General features: G+C 39.3%; 1 protein-coding gene across 2 annotated transcripts in view; it reads left to right on the top strand.

The window, feature by feature from the left end:
• Positions 1 to 26117, top strand: part of LOC122720791 (rho GTPase-activating protein 7) — a 330364-nt gene that overhangs the window by 17992 nt on the left and 286255 nt on the right. For both annotated transcript variants that reach the window (XM_043947768.1, XM_043947769.1), the window contains exon 2: positions 13613 to 13855. In XM_043947768.1, the coding sequence (XP_043803703.1) occupies positions 13655 to 13855 (201 nt within the window). In that variant the 5' untranslated portion in view covers positions 13613 to 13654. The remainder of the gene's footprint in view (positions 1 to 13612; positions 13856 to 26117) is intronic.

The following is a 26117-nucleotide window of genomic DNA, read 5'->3' as shown; positions in this document are numbered from 1 at the left end:
TAGCTAATTGTATTTTTATTTAATTTTGATATCAGGTCAATTGACAAAAATTGAATAAGTTGTTCGACGTCAAACAAAAATTTATTTCATTACTGAATTTTATATTGGCTTTATGTTAGGTTAAATTAGTTAATAATTAATAACTTTTTAAAGAACAACTATCAAGTTTACATAATAATACTATTCGATTGATCTTGATAACGTATTAAAAATTCATTGAAATTAAAAGTTGATATCTTTTCGTAAATATTTATTTTAGATAGACAATCATTTTATCGATACTATGAAATATAAAGTTTTTTTTTTTTTTTTTTTTAGTTTTTTTAAATTTTATCTTTCGCCAAAGTCGGATTACAATTAATCAACAATTTGCTGGATAAGAAATCTAAATTTTTAAATTACCAGAAACGCGATTTGAAACGTTTAAAAAATTAATCGACATCGATAACATCGTATTCGTTATTCGTGAAAATAGCCATTCGCTGTTTTCTAGTCGCATCTTCCCTAAAATCTCTCATTAACTTCTCAAGGGGGTAAATTTAGACGAAGTTAAACTGTAAGTCATGCCTCCGTAATAACCTTCGTCATGTAATCATCTCGATCACGTCGTATTTTCAATATACTCTGAATTCCTCTAAATTGCGCGTCGGGATAATTACACGTTGTACACCGTAATAACATTCAATTAACGATGAAGACGTAATAAGTAACGCAACGTGTCAACATTGTAACTTAAGGGAGTTAACTTAACGATGCCCTAAGTAGCTCGCGTCTTTTATCACTATATTAATATTAACTATCATTAATTTTAAACACGATCAAATATCCACTATCGTTCTTCCAATCTCTAATTATTATAATTTTCGTCGTATATCCGCTGTATAGAAGCGTATAATTACGAAAACAACGAATAGATCCGAGTAGATCATCGATAGGAAATATTTTCGAGAGAAAAAATCGTGGAAAAAATTGTCGCCATCGGATAGAAGGAAATAGGTGTAATAGTTGGGCCCGTCGACTCGAAGGCGGTTCATAGACCTCGCTAAGAGATAGGTAACCTTGCAAGGCCTCCTCGCAACCTCTCTCTCCCGGCAAGGAACCCGCTACAAGACATTCAATGGAAGGAGACGAGAACTGGAAAGAGCCTGGCTGCCCAGGACGTATGGATGCTCGCGGTATTTAGCGGCCGTTAAATGGCTCTAAACAGCTCTCATGAAATGGGCAGTTCCAGTCTTCTTCTTCTTCTTCTTCTCTCCTTTCTCTTTCTCGCCGCATTGGCGAGGCGTGGATCCGAGAAGTACCTACTTGGATGATACGGCCGTTCCGCTCGTTTCGATCTTTGCCTATCGCGTTAATCCCACGAGTTTCACCGAATTCACCGTGACGATCCCGACGATTGTTGGTCGAATATCAAGGCGAGGCATTATCGTCATTACTCGTCTGTTAACGGCGAGTTTATTCTTGGTTTTATAATCGCGATCCCGGCCAACACGTTACGAATTTCCGTTTTCCACTTGGCAGCGGCTGACTCATATTTACGAACCGAGACGGATGACTTCGAGACATTGCTCAGTCGGTGGAATACGGGAGGGAGGAGGGGGGTAGGTAAGAGGGGGGAGTCAGGATCATTAACAATCCTCTCCTTCAAGCATTCCTCGTCACGCTTTACCGATCGATCAGATGTTCCATCCGCCGGTGTATATAGTCTCTTTGTGCTTTACCAAGTTCTTGTTGCGGTAGCCAACAAACGTGACTCAGACTTTATTAGAGATTCCGTTGAACGCGCGGCAAAAAGGTAGCACCGAGCTGCGTTCCCCGTTTTTACATCCTGTTCTCTCGGCAAAGCGAAAAAAAGAAAAAGGAAAGAAAAAAAAGAACCTTACAATGTTGAAAAGCTAGGAAACGGGCCGTTCTCGAACAGTCAGAGAAACTTATACCTCGCTCTGTGTCCGGGTTATTCTTGATCCCTCTCTGTTGTCCTTCGAATATTTTGCCAAGAGAGCGTGTGCCAAAAGGAGAAATACGAGGAGGAAAACAATTTGTCCGTCGATGTCGATGTGGAGGAAATCAGGAAACCAGCTATCCTCGTCGAGTAGCTCTTCGCTGCCAAGAATATCTACAAAAATGAGAAAACTGGGAAAAGAGTTGTCCGACTATTGAGAGGTCGGTGATGCTAGGCAACCACTCGACGTTAAGAATCGTACATGTACGTATATGCTTGGACCCAGGCTATTCTACTCTCGGCCAACTCGTTTAACCCTTCCTCTTTCCCTCCCCAGGAATATTGGCGAAAAGAATCGCTTCTAAAAACCAGCCATTCATAGACTGAAGAGAAGAATCACGCGTGTAAGTTGATCTTGACCTTTCTTAATCTGCACCTTGTACCTTATCGTTGAATACACGCCGCAAGGACTGGAAGCGCGGGTCGTCAGGTCGGCTACTCCTCGACACTTTAATGCGCGAGGAGGGAACGGTTGTGTCGCGATTCGTAACACACTTGGTAATTACCGGTGGGCATTATGGATCGTGCTACTCGAGTTGACGCGATGATTACGGTGCACCGGCGGAAATAAATCGCGTATGCTTGGCCACGGTCCGTGAACAGCCCGCAGCGAGGGAGCTGCGATCAGGTAGTGCACCGATTAACGCCCCTCTCTGTGCAAAGTTATCACGGCCGAGATTGAATTTTATCTGGCAACTGTCCAACTCTCCAGTTTTTTTTGCTCGCCTCACTCGACGATCCCGCTGTTTTTGTTCTGTCTGGTCTGTTTGAGTGGTTCCCCTCTAATCTGCCACTGTTTCTAGTTTACAAGGTAAATTTGGACAGGTTGATTCTATTTATGCGTTTAGATTTGAACTCATTGATATATGGGGATATATTGATTGTAAGTTTGATAGTATTCTTCTCTTCGTAGGTTTCTTGAGATTAAAAATTTGTTGGTAATTTCTTAAGTTCTTTAAAGCTTTGAACTGAAGAATAAATTAGAAAAAATATTTAATTAAGAGATAGTTGAACTTTGACCATGGTTGAGAGAGGAAGATCTTTATAAATCGTTTCACATAACCATTCTTACATCATATTCTGATCCCACAAAATGAGATGACGTGCCTCGATATTTCCTCATCTACATCAAAACGATAAGGAATCCCTCGATTCAAATCTCTTTTTTCGTCCACACGATTCTCCCAAACGACGAGCGTCATCCCGTCGAAGAAATCGAAACTCGACTTGAAAAACTTCTTCAGAGTTCGTCCCCCATCGCGCGATCATCGGCAGATGAAAGATCTCTCCTCTTGGACGACGGCATAACGGCATCGAAGAATGCCCAATACATAAGCGGCGCATATGTAATAACAAAGTTTATCTTAACGTAGGAAGGTACACCGGTCGGAATCGTAGAAACCGCGTGATTAACTAGGCATTGGGAAGTACGATTGTGACGGCGAGGTGTCTCTGAACGCGCAGCTTCGCTTAGGAATGGATATATCGTGTACCTCTAATTATTGTCGCTATCACGGCATTTATCATTCGAGCGTCAGCAAGGGCGGCTAGAGGGAAGCAGTGCATTTAATTCCAATTAGTCGCCGCGATCCGAAACCAGTTTCGAGGCCCCGCCATCGAGGATCCACTCGATGAGGAGAGGAAACTATTGCCTCTTATTCTCTCCTCGAGATATCCTTCGCACGCGAGAGATACAGCGATTATTCCTCTTCCCTCTCTATTCCCAATTCCCTCCTCTCCCTCCAATTTTCCTTTTTCGATCCCTCGCCGCCACCTATCTTTTCCCACCACGCGGTTGCGCTGTCGCGGTTATCGCTTGTTTCGTAATTTGAATAATTTATGGCCGAGATTGAGATTAGAAGCGATCCGAATAGAAAAGAATCCAGCTGGGTGTATGATCAACTGCTTCCGCGCTCTTCATCAATTACATCGTTGCCGGTGCTTTGATACGAGAACCGTTTAGAATCGCTCGTGTAATTATTATTTAGTAATATCGTGAACTCGTGGCCCGAGTCGATGTCTGTTTCGAGGCGAATTATATATTTTTGTTTGAAGTTCAAAGTGATTCGCGTGATCGAATACTACACGAAGCAGGAGACACACAAACTGCACGGCCGTCTCGATGGAAGCAGCCTGTCTACCTGTCTCGTTGTACCTTTCATTACTCAACTAAATGTACACAAACGTTTAACGAGTGTTAAACTCATAAAGGTGTTGCTGACATTATGAGCTCGACGCCTCCGCTTCTTCTTCGAGCCGAGATATTCCGTTATTTTCTCAAAGTGGGGTACCCTCGTCGGGCGTCCAGTCGCGAAACGAGATCGATTTCGTTCTTTCGAGTCTTTTCGTTCGAGAAAAATCACGCTCGTTCGAGAAAGGGAGATTTCTTTAAGGAATTTCTTCAATTTGTACGTATATTTTTTTTATACATACGTTTAGAGATCGCACTCGAAGCAAACAGGATGAACGATACGACGCGTGGAATTTTTTAATCTTTTAAATGAAAAAAACCATGCAGGCCTGACGCGCAATCGAATTTTATCATCCGCAGGATGACTCGCATGTCATACTTGTTCGTTGCCGTGTCACGCTTTGCATGATGATAGTTTCACTGGCTGGCAAATGGTTATTCGTGACAATAATACGCATGGAAACGGTCGAAAATGACTTTGACATTCCACGACGTTGTTATTTAACCCTCTCGCTCGGAGACGATTGCGTTACGCAATACGGTTGGAACGACGTGTCCCTTGATACAGATACCCCCCCTTTTCCACGATTAGAATGCGAACCGACCGTGTTGACTTCTGACGCGTAATATCAGTGGTGTGATCTGGAAATTCATTCGAAACCCACATCCAGGAAGAATGACAGAAAAAAAAAGAGGAAACGTGATAAAACGTGACGATAGTACGTAGATCATGATGACTCTATTCCCCTTCGATGAATTCGAGGAATGAATTTACTTTTTCTATACTACCCGCATATCATCCCCTCCTATTTCTATCAGACTCGATCTTTCGAGCAAACTATTGGAAGGTACACGATGAGAGCAAAGACGTGTAATTCGATCGGTTTTCAAGTATTTCTTAATCTTGTGTACGATTCTTTTTCTCTCTCTCTCTTCTTTTAGAAAAAATAGGCTTTAAATTATCGCAAACAATGATGTTGAACAAGTGCAAGCATAACCTTATCGTTAAACTCGTGCATCTTTTACGCGAGTCTGTCTACGCGAAAGCGATCGAACAATAAGCCACAGAAAGAAGCAAGTAAAAACACAGGTATGGGTCCTCGATCAATCACCCACGCAAAAAAAAAACAAAAGAAAAAAAGAAAAAAAAAGTTGGATGGGTATCTGTTGCGGCCAGGGAGGTGACCGTCCTGGTTGTTTCTTCCGTCTGAAGGGACAAGTCGAGTTGCAACCGATTCGACAGGTTGGTACACATAAGGCGTGCCACGGCAGAAAACGGAAGTGAGAGAGAAAGAGAGAGAGAGAGACGCAGGAGGGAGCAAGGAAAGCGAGATACACAGGGGACGAGAATCCGCGTGACAAGCTTCATCGACCAGTCATGCTTATCGCACACCTTAAGGCTCGTTTGCAAAACAAATTATTGGAAGGATAGTCTGGCGAGCCTGGAGGAGTGTACAAAACGTCTTTTCCATATTTATATACGCATACATGAGATACAATCGTGCCACGCAGAGGGAAAAATAACACGATATTGTTCTTTTAACCCCGTGTAACGAAGGATTTCTTTGCTCGTGAAAGAAAGATTACAATTGACTGTTAGTTTTATGGTATCCTATTTGTTTCGAACATTCGATTGTTCGATAAAATAACTTCAAGAAATCTTAAGAGCGATCAATTATCGGAACACTCGGGAAAATCGAGAAATTAAAAAACGATCGATATCGAAATCATCGCCTACGAAACGTAAAACACATCGTTAAACGAAGTAATACAAAAAAAATTTAGAAACTATAAGATAAAAAGCAATCATTGAAACTAAAATACTAGTATTTCGATCAATATTAGTATCCATGAAACACACAATTCTTCCAAACGACATCGTCAAACGAAACCAAATCGCGAACAATTTACGAGCAAGCATAAAATAAGAAACGAACAATCAATATAAAATTAGATCGAACCAATCATTAGATTAAACGTTCGCATTCCTTCGAACAAAACATCAAACTTGGATTAGCTTGGAAAAATGGAGAAACTCGAAAAAGAGAAGGAACAATGCCGTGTTTTCACGCGATTCGATTGCGTAAAATATCAATGTCCTCGCGAGCAAGGTCTCTGGTGATAACGATCGGCATCGATGCACGCACGCGAGACACGCATCGCGCGCCTGTTGGCGAGAGGCGCGGAGCAGGGTGGCGGAGCCGAACGACCGCAATTAACCTTACGTAACTTGTCGAGGCTTTCCTGGTGGCCTCACCGGCCGCAAAGATAAACTGCACACAATGCGTGGCACGGAAGGCTGGGAGTCCCTTGGGAGTTTGAAACGCCTCTCTCGAAACCGGACTGAAACGAGACGTTACTCGCCAAGTCTTCCTCGCCGCTCGTCCGGCGAATATATCGGGCGATAATTGTTTTTAGTGCCTCCACGCCACCAGGAAGGCGGCCACGCTGGCCACGTGCTAATCGAAATCGTAAATCCGACCGATAAGAGCAGCTTCGGCGGTTCCACGGCGCTTACAAGCTTCTCGCGTATTTCGTCGCGTGGAACGAAGCTCCCCTCTCGAGGAGGGAGAGAGTTATTCTTCTCTATGCCTGGTCTACGGCGCTGCATTATGATCCGGTTTCCACGGCGGTGGCCTCACATTTTTCCCCCCTGCGCTGTCATTAGCGTGGCTCTCGCCACGTCGTTGGGATATTTTCCTTAATGTTCACGGATCGTGCCATGATTCGATCTCGGATGGAAAGTTTTCCGTCACATTGATTTTTTTAAACTTTGCGTTGATTTGATTTGAGATTTGAAATTGGACGACGCTAATGGGGATTAAATGGATTTTTAATTTGGATGGAATTTTATTTATTAGTTGGTTGCAACGGTGTTTGATTAAAAATTGGCGCTGGTTGGGTAAGATTTGAGTCGAGTGCTAATTAAGTAGAAGTGGAATTTTATTTATCAATTAAGTTGTTGGAACTTGTCTGATTAGAAATAATTTTTCCAGCTCGTGACATTGATTTTTGCGCTCGAGTTGATGAGTTAATCGAGTCGAATGCTTAATATTTATTTATTAAACTCATTGACATGTGAATTTGATATTTCAAACGAGACGAGATCTCGCAAGATCTCAAGATCTCTTCATTGATCGATAAGACGAAACGTCTTTTGTAACTCATCTTTTCTCGAAATTCCATCGTTCTCGATCAATAACGAAACTCGAGAGGGCGAACGTGCTTGTCGATCCCGAAGAGGAAGCGAACTATTTCGGGCGTTGAGATCAAACGCGAGGCAGATGTCGGAAAAACTCGCTTGCAACTAAAGTAATTGACGGGAGAAAAAAAGAAGGGGGAATGCGTTTTGGCCGATTTATGCGCCGCGCCGAAACTATTTGCACAAGCGAAAAAAAGCTCGCGGCGCCCACGGTATCTTTGGACCGAAAGAACGCTGGATAATATGCGGTGTCGCGTTGCTAATAATAGAGAGCACGTATCCACGCGTCTGTCCTGTACGGATATTATTATCGATTCCGTTACAGAGGGAACTGTCCTTAATGTAATGGCACGTTTCCAAAGCGTTACGAGCCGCGCTTTGCCGAGAAGGAAAAAGGATATGTACCGCGATCGTGTTTATGCGCCCCTTAAAATTCGACGTGCGATTAATATACTTCGATGTGTCGTAAACGCGGCCATGGCATCGTCGAGGATGATTTTGACGAATAAATTGATTTTCCAGATGAGATGAAACCTCTTTAAAACCTCTGTTTCCATGCGATTATCGTATTTCGCGCGCGCGTACAATTAACAATTCGTCTCATTCGATTTCATCGATTTGCAATTGATCGTGGACAATGAATATTGGTGTCTGCTTCTCTTGTATTCGTTTTCTAGAATGGATTAATTTAATTCACCCATTATTTTATTCATTCACATTGATTCGCGTGTTGAATAATGAACAGAAATAAATAAGTAAAGAATCAAGTGGAGGATGCTCCAAATGCATCTCACTTAATAATTTGATATCTACAATAATATAAACGAATTTAATTTCATATAGAGATAAGTATATATTAATTTCATATAGAGATAACTATTCGAACACTTCGGTAAAATCGAAGCGATATTTAAACGAAACGACAAGTTTATTCGGCAGAGACACGTGTAGACCGTTTATTAATGCGTTTGGAATGCTCGAGTTTTTAGACCCGTTTACAAAGATTCTTGCCTGGCGACACAAACGATCCGTGTCTGTCGGCCGTTAACGAACCGCGATCCGCGAGATCCTTTGTCGAGGCAAAGAGANAGAGAGAGAGAGAGAGAGAGAGAGAGAGAGAGAGAGAGAGAGAGAGAGAGAGAGATCGTTATTCCGCGTTACCTGCACGGTCCGGAGGAATTGCAGGCGAAATTACCGCCGGTGTCCGCTTGACAATGTCGGCGTAGGACGTGGGAATTTGTGGCCGGCGATAGGTCAGCAATGAACGCCTATTTAAATAGCTTTGATAGAGGTATCGCGAATGGAATTACGGCGAGCAGTAATATTTCGCATTCAAACTCGGGGAGGAAGTATTTTGTCGTGGATTTTTGTGGTAAACGATGTAGTAGAAAAAATTTTTGCCGTTTATTGGTACGCTTTTGTATAACGCTTGGAGATATTCTTCCTGGAATGGAATTCTGAATTCGTGTTCCACGTTTTGGCAATGTTGTTGCGGATAAGTAAATCGCAACAATTTCTCCTTCCTCTCTTTTTTCCCTTCTCTCTTTATTTAAATATATAAATTTATGCATTGTACGTTCGAGGGAGGGGAGGAAAAAATTGTAGATGATAAGTTGAGAGAATTTCTTCTTCGTGGTAACAGATGATCGTAAAATGATACGAAAGTATAATTAAAATTTACAGCAGGAAAATTTCGAATGGTGTCGTTAAAAGAGCGCTTAGCAAGTTTTATGACAATTACCATAATGAATCGTATCTTTATTCGACATTCTTCAAACGTGACACTCTTTTCTCCTCTTTACGAATTTTTTTCCGCGTCTAGAAATAAAATCGATCGAATGATCTGCTCTTTCGCGAGGAGTGTAAGCTTGTGTGCAAACCCAGGTGACCACAAACTCGTTCATTCTTCTATTTAGAATGTCCATATGACAACATTTGTGTTTCCATTCCGGCAATTAGTGTATTTCGACGCGATAATTAAAACACTTTCCATCTACTGAATAAATTGATATTTGAACGGATAAAAATGGAATAATATTTCTTATCGATTACTTCAATTTGTCGCGCCAAGATGAGAGTCAATTATTATATGAATAAAAGAAAAATCGATCACTGAAAAATAACTCTTACTTTGATCTGAAATTATGTATTTAACGATGATAAAAAGAAATCACAAAATTATTTATTTCGAAATATATCAAAAATTTGGGCTTTTCTTTTGTTTTATTTAAAAAGTACACAAAATTTTAGAAAATCTCTCAAAGAGTAACGTACAATGCATGAAATTCATACAACTTCTTTCGAAGCCGTTTAACCAAAAGAAAATTGGATCAAATGTTTATTGGGACAATGTACTGCGTTGATGTATGTCAATGTATGATGATTTGTACCAACTTGAAACGTTCTCAATTAGATATTCATATCGAGAGAATTGGCTGGCCACATAAGTACAATAAAAAATAATAAACCGTTACTTATATCGCAGTGTATAAAATTGATAAAATTTGCAATTGAATTCCGTTGAGATTTCGAAAAACATGGAAAAATGTTGAAAATGATCGAAACTGTACAAGAAAATTAGATGGGGACGAAGATCATTAATCATCTTAATCGTTATCCAACGATTCCTCTTAATTCCTTCCAATCAACTTCTCTCTCTCTCTCTCTCTCTCTCTCTCTCTCTCTCTCTTTCGTCCCGCGAGAGAACGCGGTCGACAAGTGAAATTCCATTCGACAACCGCCTGTCACCGAGACGGCGTGGGACGTGGGAATTCGTGGCTCGCGACGGAGAGGCGAGGGGCGTCCGAATGCTTGGCAAATAGTTTCGATACCGATGCATCGATACCTCACCCCGATCGAATACCATTCTCGACCACGGCCGGTTGATCAGACTCGATTAAAACGGCCTCGAGACGCGTGTCCCCCGTGTCGGTTAGAAATTACTGCTGGGTAATTTGCATGGATCCCGCGAGACTTCACACCTGGATGGCCAACATCGTTGCAAGGAACACTTGTGTTAGTAGCAAATGTCTGGGAGAAACAGCGCCAAAGCGGCGCCCGAAACCGGGGGAGAGACAAAGATTTCAAGCGCCAGTTTCCAATTCTTTTTATTTATTTTATTTTATTTTATTTTTTATATCCCCTTTTCTGTTTTTAGTTTCCTCGAAAAAAAAATATATATGTATATATATATTAGAAGCGAGACACCACTAATCGTATTCCCCCTAATAAATCAACGTCGATCGAGAAACAAGATCTAAGAAACTAGGCGGACTTGGCATTTCAACGTGTGTTTAGATGGTCGCATAAAAATTAATTAAATATGTTGTGTTACCGGCGTCACATGTAGTTAACAGGGCGTCACAGGACCCGACAGACACATATACAACGGCGAATGCATGGCTAATCGCTGTTTTGCGGAATCGACTCGAACGTGGTCTGCCTCTCGACGATGCGTAGATACTACTAGAAACGTGTACGCAGTCACGTTGTGTCGGCTCGTTTAATTATCTACACGTATTTTTAATTAGCCATGATTCAATGTCTCAATTTTACGCGGATGGAATGACGATACGACGAAGTTTTCACGTTTATAATGTACGCGGCATCGCGTACAGAATTATTTTCTCTCTGTTTCACTTACCACCATTTTCTAAGATATATTATTACCGCTATCTTTGATCGCTGCCGAGCGCGATCCTCGATCAAACGTTGGATCGATTAAATTTTACTACGGGGTAGAGTAAACGAGATGATGGTACTTTTTGTCAAAAGAGCGCGAATTGTCTGGTGGAAAATATAATTTATGTATGTAATTCGATTCTCTATCCGCGCGTCTCAATTTTACGCGGATTTTTATAATAATAAAAAATCGATTTCGTGCCATTCACGCGGCAAAGGTAAATAAGTGTTTTTATAGGTGTTGTTAACATCTTTATCGTTGCTAAAGATTTTCGCCAAGTCATGCTCGATAATTATCGCGAATATTGTATTAGAAGGGGAAGAAAATTCTCTGAATAAACGAAACGATTTTAATCGATTACTCTTCGGAGCGTACGGTCGATCGCAAAAATCTTCGTATCTCGCTTTCTTATAAAAAAATTCATCTACTTTGAAAATAGAGCGTATGATGGATCATACTCTTATTTTAGTAGCTTTTTTTCCTCTCAAAAATAATAATCCATATATGTATATACACAATCCGTTCTAATATATTACGTAAAACAGAATTATTAATAACGATAGTAATCGATATCACAATTTACTATTCGAACTTGCGCGAAGTGACCTCTGTATCTTTTTATATATATAAAATCAATTACTTTAGAAATCAAACTAATTAATTTCATCTTGTGAAAAATTCAAAGCGCATACATAATTACTCGTGTCAATAACACGCTTACTTATAAATCTCGAATTACCTAATACGTATATAAACGTATCGTAACTTTCATATTTATTCATATTATTTCTTTTCATCTCGGTTGAAAGCAGATTTTGTTACGCGTTGGACCAGATTACCGCCGAGTTTCTCGTGAAATCGGTGTGACGTTGCGCGAGCATCATCATTCACCTGTGAAATCACCTGACATATTGGGTGCCGACAGGTTGTTGCGATCCAGACATCCGGCGATTTTCTAATATTACGTCTGCGCCTCGCGGACCGACTCGTGTTCTCATGCATGACTTTATTGTTGGACTGGCCTCGCTGAATGAAACGGCAGTCATATCATGTCCTATAAGTATATCCCACTTGACTCGGCACAATCGACACACACGATCTCACCGATAGATCGTTCGATCGTGATTCAGGCCACCGAATGATAGAGATCCGTTGAACTTTGCAAAACGAACGCTCAACCCTGATAATTATCCGTCTGCCTAATATTCCAAACTGTCGAGACGATAGTCGTTGCACTTTATCTTTTACGATTTATAATTAAATTTTAATCGACCAGTCTGGATCGTTCCCGTTTCTTACGTCTAAATGACATTTTAGTATCTTCGATTCGGATATGGAATATCAAAAGTGATCCGCATATGGATTGAATTCGCGTAACACGATCGAATGAAATCGGACATTGTTGTGTCTAACCGGTAACAAATTCTCGATGTGCGTGCCGCGTATCTACCTACCTATTTCTTTCGTTAGTTAAGAGTCGAGTTTCTTATAAACATAAAATACATAAATTCTGATAATAGTGTATTCATCGACGATCGACAAAGTAACAACTGTTCCAAACCATTTATGTCAACACGAGAGCCAACCGAAAGAAAGCAACCAACGTGACTTCACACGAGTGAAACGATTTCAAAATAATTATGAAATCCACGTGTGTACCAACAACAACGTGCTGTACCGTAGTTTCTTCGTGGATCGAAACTCGTGTTACGAAACTCGATTGTCGAGCAAGCAGAGGAGCAGTGAAATGGTTGCGTTAATGGTCAGTCTGAATAGCAAAGCGGATCACGGAGTGAAACGAGAAGTGTGTAAAGGGGTGGAAACCGCGGAGGTAATTTCAGATTAGCCTTCTCGCGTTTCGGCGGGCAGGCTAATCTGCGAAAATATAATTAGCCCCGGTGACTAACGGCGAACGGTTCTGCTAAATTTATCCAAATGCAATCATAACAGCGCAGGTGGCCATTTTACCCTTTTCAAGTGTTTGACAAGCCGGGATTATACGAGCCGCTACACGAGCCCCGTGGCTAGTAGTGAGTCACACTACTAGGGCTAATTATAATCCTTTTGCCTCTAGGTAACCACCACCACGTTTCTCTCCTTTTGTTCTCCTCTTTCATCGTTTCAAGCGTCGATTCGTACCCTCAGCGATATTATGATATTAATCACGGCCCATTTCGAAGAGCAAATACGAATCAAAAGGGAGGGGAGGTACCTAGCGAAGGAAGGCGGTGTATAAATCGACGATTTTGTTTCGCGAAGATTTGAATATTTATTCTCGATAATATAAATATTCGATAACATTTGTCGCAAAAGTTTAGAGAACAAGTCGGCTAAGATATAGGAGACAGACATCGACATAATTATGAAACGATAAGAACGTTATAGTTATTACATGGCGCTATACGATATATACCCAGTTTCGATAACCCACGGTGACCCGCAAATTGAGAGTCGTATCGACGTGTCGCGAACTTTTCTTATGCGTCACGACTCGTTTAAATAACGCACTGACCGTTGAGTTAATCTCTGTTACAGGTGCAGAAGAAAATGCGCGTGAGATCGAGGTGACAGTAGAGCATGGAGACCATACAAGACAGCGGCGGGTTGCGTGTCGATGGCTCGAAAGGAAGTGTCGTCGCTTCGGGTTTACCCAGCTCGAAAACAGTGAATCAGTTGAGAATAGTGGAAAGTGGTGATGAAAGTGGGAAGATGGTGATCCCAACTAAATCGGAGATGGATCCTTACAAGGAGTTGGAGTTGTATCTCGCCAAAGTCAACGTGAGTCTTTTTACGAAAAAATTTCTACGATACAATTTTTATCTTGTCTCGTCGGGAGACAAGATAAGAGAAATTCTTATGAACGAGACTTATCGTTCGTTATTAATAGAGAAATATATGCTAGCTGATTTTACGCGAAAATAAACAGATTCTTTATTATATTTAGATTCTTTATCTAGGACAGTATCGCTCTTCGATAGTCTTTAATGATAGTTCAAATGGATCTATTCCATTGCAATTGCCTCGTTTGACCCATTGATACTTTCTCAATCATCAAGAAAATCTATCCTTGTGTTTGCATTTCTAAATTTCTGTTCGTCATCTCTCTAGCAAGCTTCAATTGTCCCCAAGTATTTGCATCAATTTCGAGTTAACGAGTTTATCATCGCTACGATCGACAAAGTTTAAACGAATATCTCTTTCATTCGTCGTCTCTCGATCCAATTCGCTTTTTCATGAGAACTTTATGAGAAAATTTTCGTTACGACAAAGAATCTTAGATTTCGCGTTGTTAAGTTTCAATCATTATCGAGCGACGTTTTTAATGAAGCGTTAATACGATCACATTCTCCAAGGGCGAAACTCTTCTTGAACACGACACAACACGGCTCGGTTAGGAATCGATCATCTACTTTATCAATGTTCTCGCCGAGGCCGCGCGCACAACAAATTGAACGTGACGCCATGATCGGCGCGCGAGATTCCAAAACACGTTTTCGCCCATGACCGGCTGGACCCAACTCGTCGCATTCTTGTTTCTACATCCTCTCTCGTTTTATTCTTGCCCCGCTTACTTCGGTTATGGTCGTTTTTAGAAGCCTCTACAATGTTAAATGCCTTGAATGACACCCGAAAGCGTAAGCCAGTTTTCGCCTTCGAGGTTTGTCTTTCAACGTCCTATCGGTTTCGGTGACTGACGCAAAGTCGTATTAAATTCTCGTCTCTTCGAAATTCGTTCTCGTCCACTTGGGTAGGCAAGGAATTTCGATACCCTCGGCGTGTATTCGATTATCCAGAACGATACGTAAATAATCTCGAATCTTCCATGTTCACGGATAAATAAACTTATTGATTAAATATCGCTCGAATCATCCGAATAACGTCAATTCAACGAAACAACAACTATTTGCGCGAAATCGATCCTTTTATTTCGAGTTACACTTATTTCAATTCCATAAATCGTCAACTTCGAACTTCTTTGAACTTCTTATTATTCTCTTCTACTCTTTTCTTTCTTTTTACATTCTCCAAATAATCTACAATCCCGTTTAAAAAAAAAAATATTATTCCACACTAATCGTATTCTTCTCTTTTCTCCTCCCCGAAAAATTCTTCGCGCATCAATTCTTATCTTATCATATAAATAATCCGCCCCAACACCTAAACATTCACACTTCTCGAAACGGTTAACATCTCGCCGTATTCAGATCGTATCAGGATCAAACGATTCGCTTATTATCCCGGGATCCCTCTCTCGATCTGGCCAAATTGGTACACCTGTTCCAGAACCGACGGCCCCCTCGGTATCGAATTTAAAACGGGCGGAGGCGCGGCGGCTCGACGGGAAAAGCGACCGGTTCCTCCGCATTCGCGCAACAGAGTCAAGCCGCTTGTACGCGTTAAATCCACGGTGCAATTATTCGTTGGCATGTCGATGCGTCGTCCTTGTAGGCCGCGGCGTCCAAGTGGCGTGTGGTGATGCACCGATGCGTGTCGGCACAGGGCGTCGAGGCGATATTTGCGCGGCGCAAACAAGAGGATTCCGATCGCAGGCCGACACACGTTGCTGCACACGCCGCTTCTAAAAGTCGACGCGGAAGCGATCCGTCATCCTCCCACCATTTCTATTCGCCGTGTTACGTGACTCGGAATTTTCTGCCGAATTCTTTCGAGGTCTTCTCTTGGGTTTTTTTTGCTTTTTTTTGCTTTTTTTTTTTGTTTTCGCGAGCAGGAAAGGATAAGAAGAAGGGGATCGATAAGGGCGAGATAAGTTTGGATTGTGATTGGTCGAAAGGATGAAATTTTTTTTTTTTTTTTTTTTGGAATAGCGAAGGGTTGTTGGATACGTTTCATTACATAGGAGATATTATATTATTAGGAGATTTAACGCGATATGTTAGGCATGTTTCTTAAGCAAAGTTTGTTTCGTAATGTGGCATTTATTATCGTATGCCAATAATTTACAACAAGTGGTAGAATAAATAATCACGCCAACTGTGATGTTCGTTTTAGTTATATCTATTTTTAGCAAAAAACAATAGACAGTTTTGCGAGGTTTATGGGCAATCAGTGATAGTAAAAGTAAGGAAACGGCGTCGTTTGTTTCGACAAAAGCAAAAATATTCATAACGACTAATCAATTTAAAAATGACAATTGATTTAACAAAAGGATTTAATGCGAAAATTCGAAAAAAGAAAAAAATTACCGACTCACAATATCAGAATTATCTGTTTAATTTTCCAATGTTTCTCACGTTCGGTAATCGAAGAAGCCAAAGAACAATATACATCAACGCATAGTGGTAAGGTTTTAATGGCAGATTTCTTTACCATTGGGCTACGTGAAAAAGTAATATAAATATTTTTTTAATTGAAAAATCATTTATATCTTATACGTTTATTTTCAAATGAATCTTATTTTAAGAACATGCCTCGTAAATATTCTACCATTAAATAATACTCTCGATCCTTATTTTTTTTATATAATCCGTATTTAAAAAATCCATTATATCGGAATACCTCTCCTCGAAACGTTTAAATACGAATACCAATCCAATTGAATTTACGACGGCACAATTTCGAAATGTATCGCGCAACTTGAACCTCCCTATGGATCCAGATATTTCATCGAGGTTAAGTAATTCAAAGGTCACTTTCCCAACGACTTAAGCAATCTTCTATCTTCCTCCAGGTTTTTTTCGATTGCCCGGAAACGACAGACTTCGCCGACCCCTTTTGAATATTCGTCGGCTCGAAAGGGGTCGAAGGGCAGAGCCGGCTCGAAACAAAAATGACTCGTGGTTTCCACTCGTGTGTTTCGACACGATGGACTCGTTGAACCCTCCTCGTTCGCACGATCGCGAGAAAAAGCAAAAACTTCTCGTGTGTCACCCTTGTGTGGCAAAAACCGCGGGAGATCCGTTTAAGTCATGTGTTGCTCAGCTTGTCGTTAGTTGATCGCTCGAACGAACGCCTCTTCTCTCTAGCCGAATGACGCGAAACTGTGTAGCTTCTTTTTTTTTTTTTTTTTCCCTTAGATGGCTTAAGATGGCCGAAGACGTTTTGCAACCGTGTTAACTGACGCGAAGGATTAATTGGTTCGTGGGTAATTAATTAAGCGGTTATGTCGAACGGCCGGAATTAATTGGACAGATGTTACTCGAGTGCGTCTCTCGACAATACTCGTTCGTGTATTGGCTGTATTGGTAAATGAAGATTATTAGATGTAATGTTTAAGTTAAGTTTTAGATAGAGAATCTACTTTCGACGATTATTTTTAATAGTTAAAAATTAGATTACATATGGAAATTGTTCTGTAAAAATCAGAATAGATTACAAGTTATACGATTTCTAGTAAAAAGTATTCCATTATCGTTTATAAATAGAGTAAAATTTTGTAAAATCGAATCAAACAAGTTGAGTTTTCTGAAAAGTTAGAAGGATTGATTTATTGAAAATTGCGATTGATCGAAATTCGTGAAAAGGAAAGTAAAAGATTACTTTTTAATTGACCAACGATAACGTTTTGTAAATTTATATCGATTATTTAATGCAGGAACAAATAAGGAGCATCGGAGGAAAAAGAAAATCTATAGATTTTAATCAAATATTTTAAGTATCTTGTACAAGTTCTTCCATTAAAAAGTATTTAATTGTCTTTCGCAAAATTACTATCAAGGAATACAAAAAAAGCTCTTACGTAATAAAAAATATCCGCCTCGTGATTAATCATATCTTCAACGAACCAATTAAAATTAAACAAACATTTTACTTAAACCTTGGAGGTTCAAACGTTATCCCGGATAATGCGCAATTCGCTCGAACTTGGAGGACGATTAATTAATTAAAGTAATTCGCCGACAAGTCGGTTAGATTAATCGGTTAAATTAATTGGTCGGCGACTGTTGGTCATTTCGAAAGTTTGGTCGAAGAATTCGCGGCAAGGTTAAACTCTCAAGATCTCTTTCTTTTCTTTTCTTTACCCGCGAGAGAAATAATAAATTAGCGCATCCGTTTCGATGAAATCTGGTCGTCAAAGCGCATCGCGTAATCTTCGGAAGGAGAAGATCAAAGAGATTCTCGTTTCGCGCCAAATTTAGAGACGATCTTCGGGTATATCGATATTTCGAACACTCGATGCTTTTGAGTGGCTCTCGACGAAAATATTTGCGAGAGGATGCATGTGTAATTCGCGCGAACGATAATTTACATTTCTCGAAACTGTTATTTGCGAAAGAGCTGTGCAACAAAATTGGGAAACAGAAGTCTCTGCCAAATCAATTTTCGAGCGTTGACAGATATGTAGCGCGAATTTTTAATATCTTTGCAGAAATGGAATATAATTTTTATGGATCATTTTTATATATCGTTTAAGGATAAATATTCGCGGGAATCTTTGTCGTTTTTTGCAAGTGAAAAGTGTAACAGATGATCCCTTTCTGGGAAATATATACACGTATACGGGCTCCTTACAAGTTCCTCGCAAGTTGCGTCTCTTTTTATTGAACGTGAAATTAAAGGAATTCCACGTTTCTCTCGGAGTAGTGGAAAATCTACAAATCTTTCGCGGCTCGTGTTAAAAATTTCTCCTCGCTGGAACTCTGTCGTTGGTCTTATAAGGTGATCTTTCATTTTTCTGTCTTTATATAGTACAAACTACTTTCTAAAACGGGTATCTTTAATAGTAAATCGAATCTTGCAGTTGGTCGAGCCTTGAAAAGCAAGAAACTGCATACCACGAATATTTAAAAAATATATATATATATACATTAATCTCGTTCGTATAAATATTGCACACAAAAAATCACTATACTATATCTCGCACAGAATAAAAAGCTCGTCATCAAGAATTTTTTCCCCAAATACGATCGCAGTAATATTTATAAATTTCTCTCTATTTATTTCTGCTTCCAAAAATATCCAAGAATGATCCTTCTTTCGTGAAACTGTAAAACTTGTCCATCCAAGAAATCGTTATTACTTAAAACGTTGGTAAATTAATTAAGTGGCGGAAAGGTTGTTCAGGCCGATTATTACCGTCGAGCGTGGATTGTCTGGCACTCGAGAATGTCGTTCATTGTGTCAGCGATCAGCTTCTATTATTCCTACGCAATTTACGCCTCCGTGAACGCAACCGAGTTACTTGGGATCCGTGTGGGAGGGACAAACCGTGTAACAGATTGGCCGATCACCAGGTTGGAATTATTGCTTAATGATCGTGTGTCGTAGAGAAATGTTGGCGGTCGACGATCGCCACTTCTTGATCGTTCAGAGGCTCTGAGACGTTCACCCGGCACAGGTGAGTCAGTAGGTCGCCTGTCGAAAGTGAGCTCGTTTTTTATCGAATCCTCCACGTTGAAGTTTCTTCTCCCCCTTGAAATTTCTTTCTTTCTTTCTTTCCCCCTTCTCCCTCCCCTCTTGGTCGGAAGAGGTCGGTGTTAAACCATGTCGTACATCGAATTGCTATCTTCCGGGGAATTTCGTCGAATTTCTCTGGGATGTTGCGAGTGAAAGTTCATTTGAACGGCGAGAGGAAAAACAAGGAATGTCACCGGGACAGATTTATTGAGGAAACGAAGGTTTAATGCTTTAATCAACGAAGACGAAACAACCAAGATTCGATCGTTTTGTTCTTTTCGCTCGCAAAAAAAGTTGTTTTCGTAGCTTTTTGTAGAATTTTTTTCCCGATAATTTAACGTGTATTATCTTTATTTAATCTTACAAATATCTCTCCACATTATGATAAAAATGTTAGATAAAGTATTTACGAAAATTAATCTCATTCAATTTCATCCCAATTAAAAATTATAAAAATCACATTAACCGTTTCGTGTTTAGTTTTTTTATAATTTTCCCAATAACTTTTAATAAACAATTTTTAATAAGAAATCTTCAAAATTCTCGGGAAAAAGCTCAAAAAAATGAACGGTACCCTTTTGTAAATGATAATCGAATATTAAACTTGCCAAAGTATATTCCTTGACCAAAATTATAATACTTGATCTATCGTTCGAATCGAAAGAAGTACGAAAACATCTCGGGCTTTCATTTTTTGAAATTGCAATCGCGATACGATTTCTAGAAAACGGGGAGGAGTCAAAGGGGGAAGTTCCCCCTTTCCACCGTGCCTTACGTGGAATTTATGACGACCGATCGTTTTAACCCGGCTCGTGTATAAATCCTGGCAAGCACGTGGCCCGATGTAGAAATCGATTGGTAGTAGTCGGAACGAAAGGTTGTTACATCGGGCACGATGCCCGCCGCATAATTTAGTTACACACGAGCGGTACAACTCTCTCGGCCTGTGATGCGCGTATCCGCGAGAGTTGTTGTAAATCGTTTGACCCTCGGCGACTAAATTACAAAATGATGTCTGCTTTAACCCTGTGCAACGTTTTCTAATGGACGTCTATATACAAGAAGACGATTTCGAACGGTAATGACAGTAAATGGGATTACAGTCTTGGCGAGGGATTCGAACTATGATCGAATCGATTTTTAGATTAGATCCCACTGCGTGGTGGTGTTTCGCGCGAGATACGCTCTTGGCTTACAAATGATACAATCGTGTTCCGCTGTTCCGTTTAAGATTCGTTTTATTAAAGAGTTTCTCAGAGACGCGTCATAGATGCAGCTGCAGGATTGTGGCATCTGCTTGGCGAAGATGCAGCTTGGGAGATTAATCCAAGATTAATCCAAGATTAATCCAATATTCTTTTGATCGGTGTAATTAGTAAGTCGTTAAACGATGCGCGCGCGTCTTGCTCGATCGAATCGACAACGTTCAATATTTATTTTTAACACTTAATCGATACAATGAACGACGTTGGATCGGTATGTAAAGTCCAAAGGAATTTCTCGCGTTTCTTTTTATCCAATCGAAATTATTTCTATCTAAAGAAATTATTTTAATCTTTTTATTATTACGTCAGGAAACCGAGATATTTCGTCCGTCGATTCGCGTAAAAATATATTTGTATTGAATGTTATTATATTCGCCAATGGTTAAATGTGATTCTTTTATATTAAATTTATATCAATAATAAATCCTAGTTATTATCTCGTTTCGTACGATTATTTGTTCCAGTAAATCGAGTAAATCGAATACGAATCACTGCAACGTAGAATGGAAGTTGGCCGCGCGTAGATTCTCAGCCTCCCATAATCTCGTTCGACGGCTTAAAATTTCAATCAGCTCAGAGACGCGTCAGGAGACACGAATTTATTCCGCTCGTCCCGCGTGATGGTACGTGTATTATCGAGATCGGAAGATAGGTATGCAGATAGAAACTGCGCAGAAGAGCGTTTACGCTTCAGGTCGCCGCGTTCCGTTCTGATTATTATCCGCCAACTTGGGCCACGACACGCGTGCTATCGCATCCCTGAACCGCGCGAAACGTATTTGCATTAAGGGATCGTTCCCAACGCCCGCCAAGATTTCAACGAGACGGGTTGTACAGGGTGGTTCGGAAATAGATGTTATGGAAGCTTGGGCTGGGAAATTAGCGGAATGGGCTCGAGACTTCGGATCAATGATGTTCAGGAGAATGAATATAGTTGAGAGCAGTGCTGTTTGTGCAATAGGGGAATGCTTGAAATTACTGGAATGAGACTTTAGAGCTGTTCAGAAACTAAGTAATATATATATATATGGGCAATGAAATTAGCAGAACGAGAGCTTGAAATTTTAAACGAGACCAACAATGTTCAGTAGTTGAACGCGTGTGTGTGACAGTGTTGAAAGCAAAATTACAGGCGTCGAAACTAATTGGGATGGGAAATTTGAGATTTTAGGTTATTGCTGCGTAGTAAAATTGGGGCTTGAGTTTAATGATATTTAGCAGTTGCTTGTGGATAATGTTTCAAGATAAAGTAATGGATACTAAAACTAATAGAGTAGAAAGTTGAGACTTTAGACCACTGCTATTTACTGGAATTGAAGCTTGAGACTAACGATGCTTGTGAGTAATGTTGAAGAAAAAGTTATGGGTACCTAAATTAGCAGAACAGGAACTCGAAACTTTAATCAGTTCGCGTTAATTGTATGTTCCGCTCGTGTTAAAGTATTGATACATGTTTTTAGATCACCCTGTAGAAAATCTTTAAACGGAAAATCGATTTTGACTTGGAGAAACTCGTTGCAACCTGAGAACAATTTTTGAGATTGGCGGTGGAAGAATGGCGATTGTATGTTAACTTCGGTTGAAAGAAAAGAATATATCGTTTTTCTTGTTTGATCGAGGAGAGAAATATATTTTCGAATGATTTTCGAGGTTATTGGAAGGAATAAAGGAATGCGTGCACAACATGTAGACAAAATTGGGGGCAGGTTGCAATTTGCATAGAGAATATTTGTACTTTGCATGGAACGAGTGGAATACGTATGCGGGATATATAGCAAAAAGATTAGCATGCACATTGGTGTATATTCCAACTTATATCGAAATATCGGTTATTGTAAGGTTGCTGAAATCAGCAGGTATCCGAAATACGAACACCGGAAACCTGAATGCTTTCGTTTCTTGTTTAATGTAGAAATTTGACACGGGAATATTTCCACCGATTGGTTGGAAATTGACTCCAACCAGTCGGAATGAAGTCGTGGATTGTGTTTGGGTAGGCGTGTGACGATTACTTTTCCCCAGTTCAATGTTAAATCGTTTGTGGGCAGTGGTAGAGGTTGAAACAGACTCATTGTTCGGTCAAGTTATTATATTCCGTTTCATAATTTCATTTTTTATTATAAGTCATAAATAGTTCCGTTCCTCGAAAGTTGAATTCAGAATAATAGAAATCGTAATGACTCGGTGAATTGTAATTTATGTAAGTAATTTTATTTCTCGTACGAATAATATATATCGTATCATTTCACAAGTAATATCGTTTTGAAATTCGTAAAGAAATCACTTATTTTAACTTTTTGAAACAAAATTAAATTCGATCACGAGAATTACAAGTCTTTTCCACTTTGATAATATCCGTACATCAAAAGCAATTAAATAGTAATTTTTTTTTAAATCTCAGATCAAGAAATCAGAATCGTGATATTCGATATGAAAAGAATTAAAATTTATTCTGGGTTTCGACGATTAATTATAGATATATCTATTGAATTTGAAATTTAATTTATAGTATATTGGATCGATATTTACATTTTTATACCCGATAAGATGGCATAGATCACGTACGCCGAAAAAATCAGTGTTGGAGGGCGAAAAAGCCACCGAAGAGAATTCCAAAGAGTTTCGAGATACCAGGAACCCCCTAGTGTCATCCAGCCGGATATCATTCCGTATTCCAACATTCCCCTCTGTTGTCGCGCTCGGGCGCCGCATTCTAAGTCTTAGTTTGCTCATATTGCATCCGAAGATTTTATCTCGTGGCGTCACGCGTCACTCCAGAAGACGATTTATATATGTACCACGATACATTAGTAGCCGAGAGATCAAGTTCAACGCGAATGTCAATCGATTCAATGGGTGTATATCGTCTCGAATCGAATCCAAATATCTTTGGAGATAAAAATATTTCGTTCTATATTCTTCTTCTTCTTTTTTTTTTTTAAATTATTTTAACGAATTAGCAAGTATGAAATAATTATTCATTTAACAATTGAAGATTTTTCTTTTCTAAAGTAATTATAAAGTAATTATTAGAGTTATTATTATAGATTTATGAAAAAGTTGTAAAAAAAGAAGGAAGAATCGAGAGTTTAATTTGATTTTGATCGAGAATGATTTGGAATATTTAACAATGGCGAAACGGGATAACAAATCGAGAGAATGTATATATATATATAAAATATTATATTAGGGGAAAAGATGGTATTTTATTCACGGATAGCCGTAGTAGAAAATATTATGCAAATAATTTCACGGGATTGGTCCTCGAAGATCGCTACCGGTAGATATTTTCTCGATCGTCGATTTTTAACGATCCACGTTTCGTCCGAACACACGTGGACGCCTGTTCATCAATCTTCCAGAAAAAAAAGATGGTCGGTTTCGCCGATTTCCATGAAGCCGTATTTTCGTCCGAACGTTATTCACGTGTCGACTTCGCAACGATTAACATAAGATTTCTCTCGTTTAGAATCGACAACTAGTTTGTCTCTCGTAAAAATGCAAAGAGATACATATATTTATATTTATTTATTTGGAAATAAAACGGTGAAATTACAGTGATAGAGCGACGAATTGTGATTATTGGCTGGGTTAATGGCTAACGAAATTATTAATACTAAACTAATAATTAACGTTAATTTCATTGATATCCTCCCTTATGATCATCGTGATAAACAGGAGTGGAGTATTAGTTGCGAATTAAAGATCGACTTACGTGCTATGTTTAAAATATACATTATAAGGTAATTATAATAATTTAGTTTGTCACGTTCCCCGCTCCTCGTACTACGGTTATAAAGAAGCTGTTTTTATATGATAATTATAGGTAAACACATTTAAAATGCGAGAAAAATAAAAATTAACATTAAATAAAAATGTTCAACACTTACGAATACCAGCATTGACGCATACACTCTCAATTCTTCGTTCTTTTTTTATAATGTATTTAACTTTACCAAAGAACGTGCAATTATAAAATATAATGATAGTTTTTTCATAATTCATACTCTTTTAATCAAATATTTAGAGATTTTATTTCTCAAAGAAAAAAAAAAAAAAAAGAAAAAGAAGAAGAAGAAGAAGAAAAAGAAAAATGCAAACTATCATCCAGCAATAACTCTCGTTATCTTAATTACATTTAATTCGTAATTGGACTGATAGGAGAAAATTCTTTTTCCTTTCCACATTTTCTCTTTCTAAATTATAAAAAAAGCAGTGCAGTTGCGGTAAATTTTACGTAATCGATCGATAAATTTTCCCGTTTCAGCTGGAAGCAATTATACCAGACTTTTGATTCATGCTACGTACACATGTATACGCTCATGCGTATACGAGCCGCGATAATGGAAGAGAAGGCAATAAAAGAGCACTTCGTACAAAGTTGCATCTCGTTCCATGACCGGTATCATTTCCACCGCTACTTGAACACGATCTAATGTCCAGATGTAATTTACACGAGGCGAGGACAGTCGCCGCTCGCTGAGTCACGCATTTATTAGGCCACTTGAAATTACAGCATCCTAATGAGCCTTTCCCTTTATCGTTTTTAATAACTGGCGGTCCTTCGACTTGTCGACGTGTCGCTAATTGTATTCGTTACAATTATCGCGGGACGGAATAAAAAGGAATGGAAAGAAAAAAAAAAAAAAGAAAAGAAAAGAAAAGAAAAAAGAAAAAGAAGAGATAAACGAAAGAAAATAAGAAAGTACGTATATAAGAGAGAAGTTTCATTGGTCGAGCGTTAATTGGTTTGCTCTTGGTTCCTCTTTATCTTTCGCGCGAGTTGGAATTGACACGTTCATCGTGAGAGTTGGATTCGTAAAAACTCGAAATGTTTCCGTTCTGCAACTTTGTGCAACGTAATGGAACAGCAGAACGCGTTGTAAACGTATGCGTATGTAATCTGGCCAATCACGAATATTCCTGTTGACATTCCTCGTTAATGCTGCGAGGATAAATAGCGAGGGTTAATTAATACAGGACGAGGAGATACGCGTGCACGTTGTCGATTCTTCGATCGTTTTACGATTTTCAATGCATAATAATGAAAGGTTGACAAAGGCACGAGGCTCTCGATCTGCATTGAATAGCTGAAATCAGCTTAAACGTTATCACGAAACTCGACGTAAATACGCGGCAGACGTACACATCGATGATTTTTTGCGGCGTAAGTAATTGCTCGATCCGTCGGTTTGCTATATTAACCGTTTCGTCTTGAAATTGCTTCCTTACTATACCAGACAACGATTTACATTCACGTTTAATTGCGCACTCTTGACTGTATTTTTTCTTTTTTAGAAAATTAAAAAAATAAAGAAAGAGAGAGAAAATGAAAAAAAGAAAGAAATGTTATTTCCAAAAAAATTATTTATCGTCACTTTTAATTCGCGTGGAAAAATTGACACGTAAAATATATTTCT

Source organism: Apis laboriosa, unplaced genomic scaffold (assembly GCF_014066325.1).
Source record: "Apis laboriosa isolate Shangri-la unplaced genomic scaffold, ASM1406632v1 scaffold1321_cov151, whole genome shotgun sequence".
NCBI lineage: Eukaryota > Metazoa > Arthropoda > Insecta > Hymenoptera > Apidae > Apis > Apis laboriosa.
Note: the sequence above shows the minus strand (reverse complement) of the source record. Positions and strands in the feature narration are given on the sequence as shown.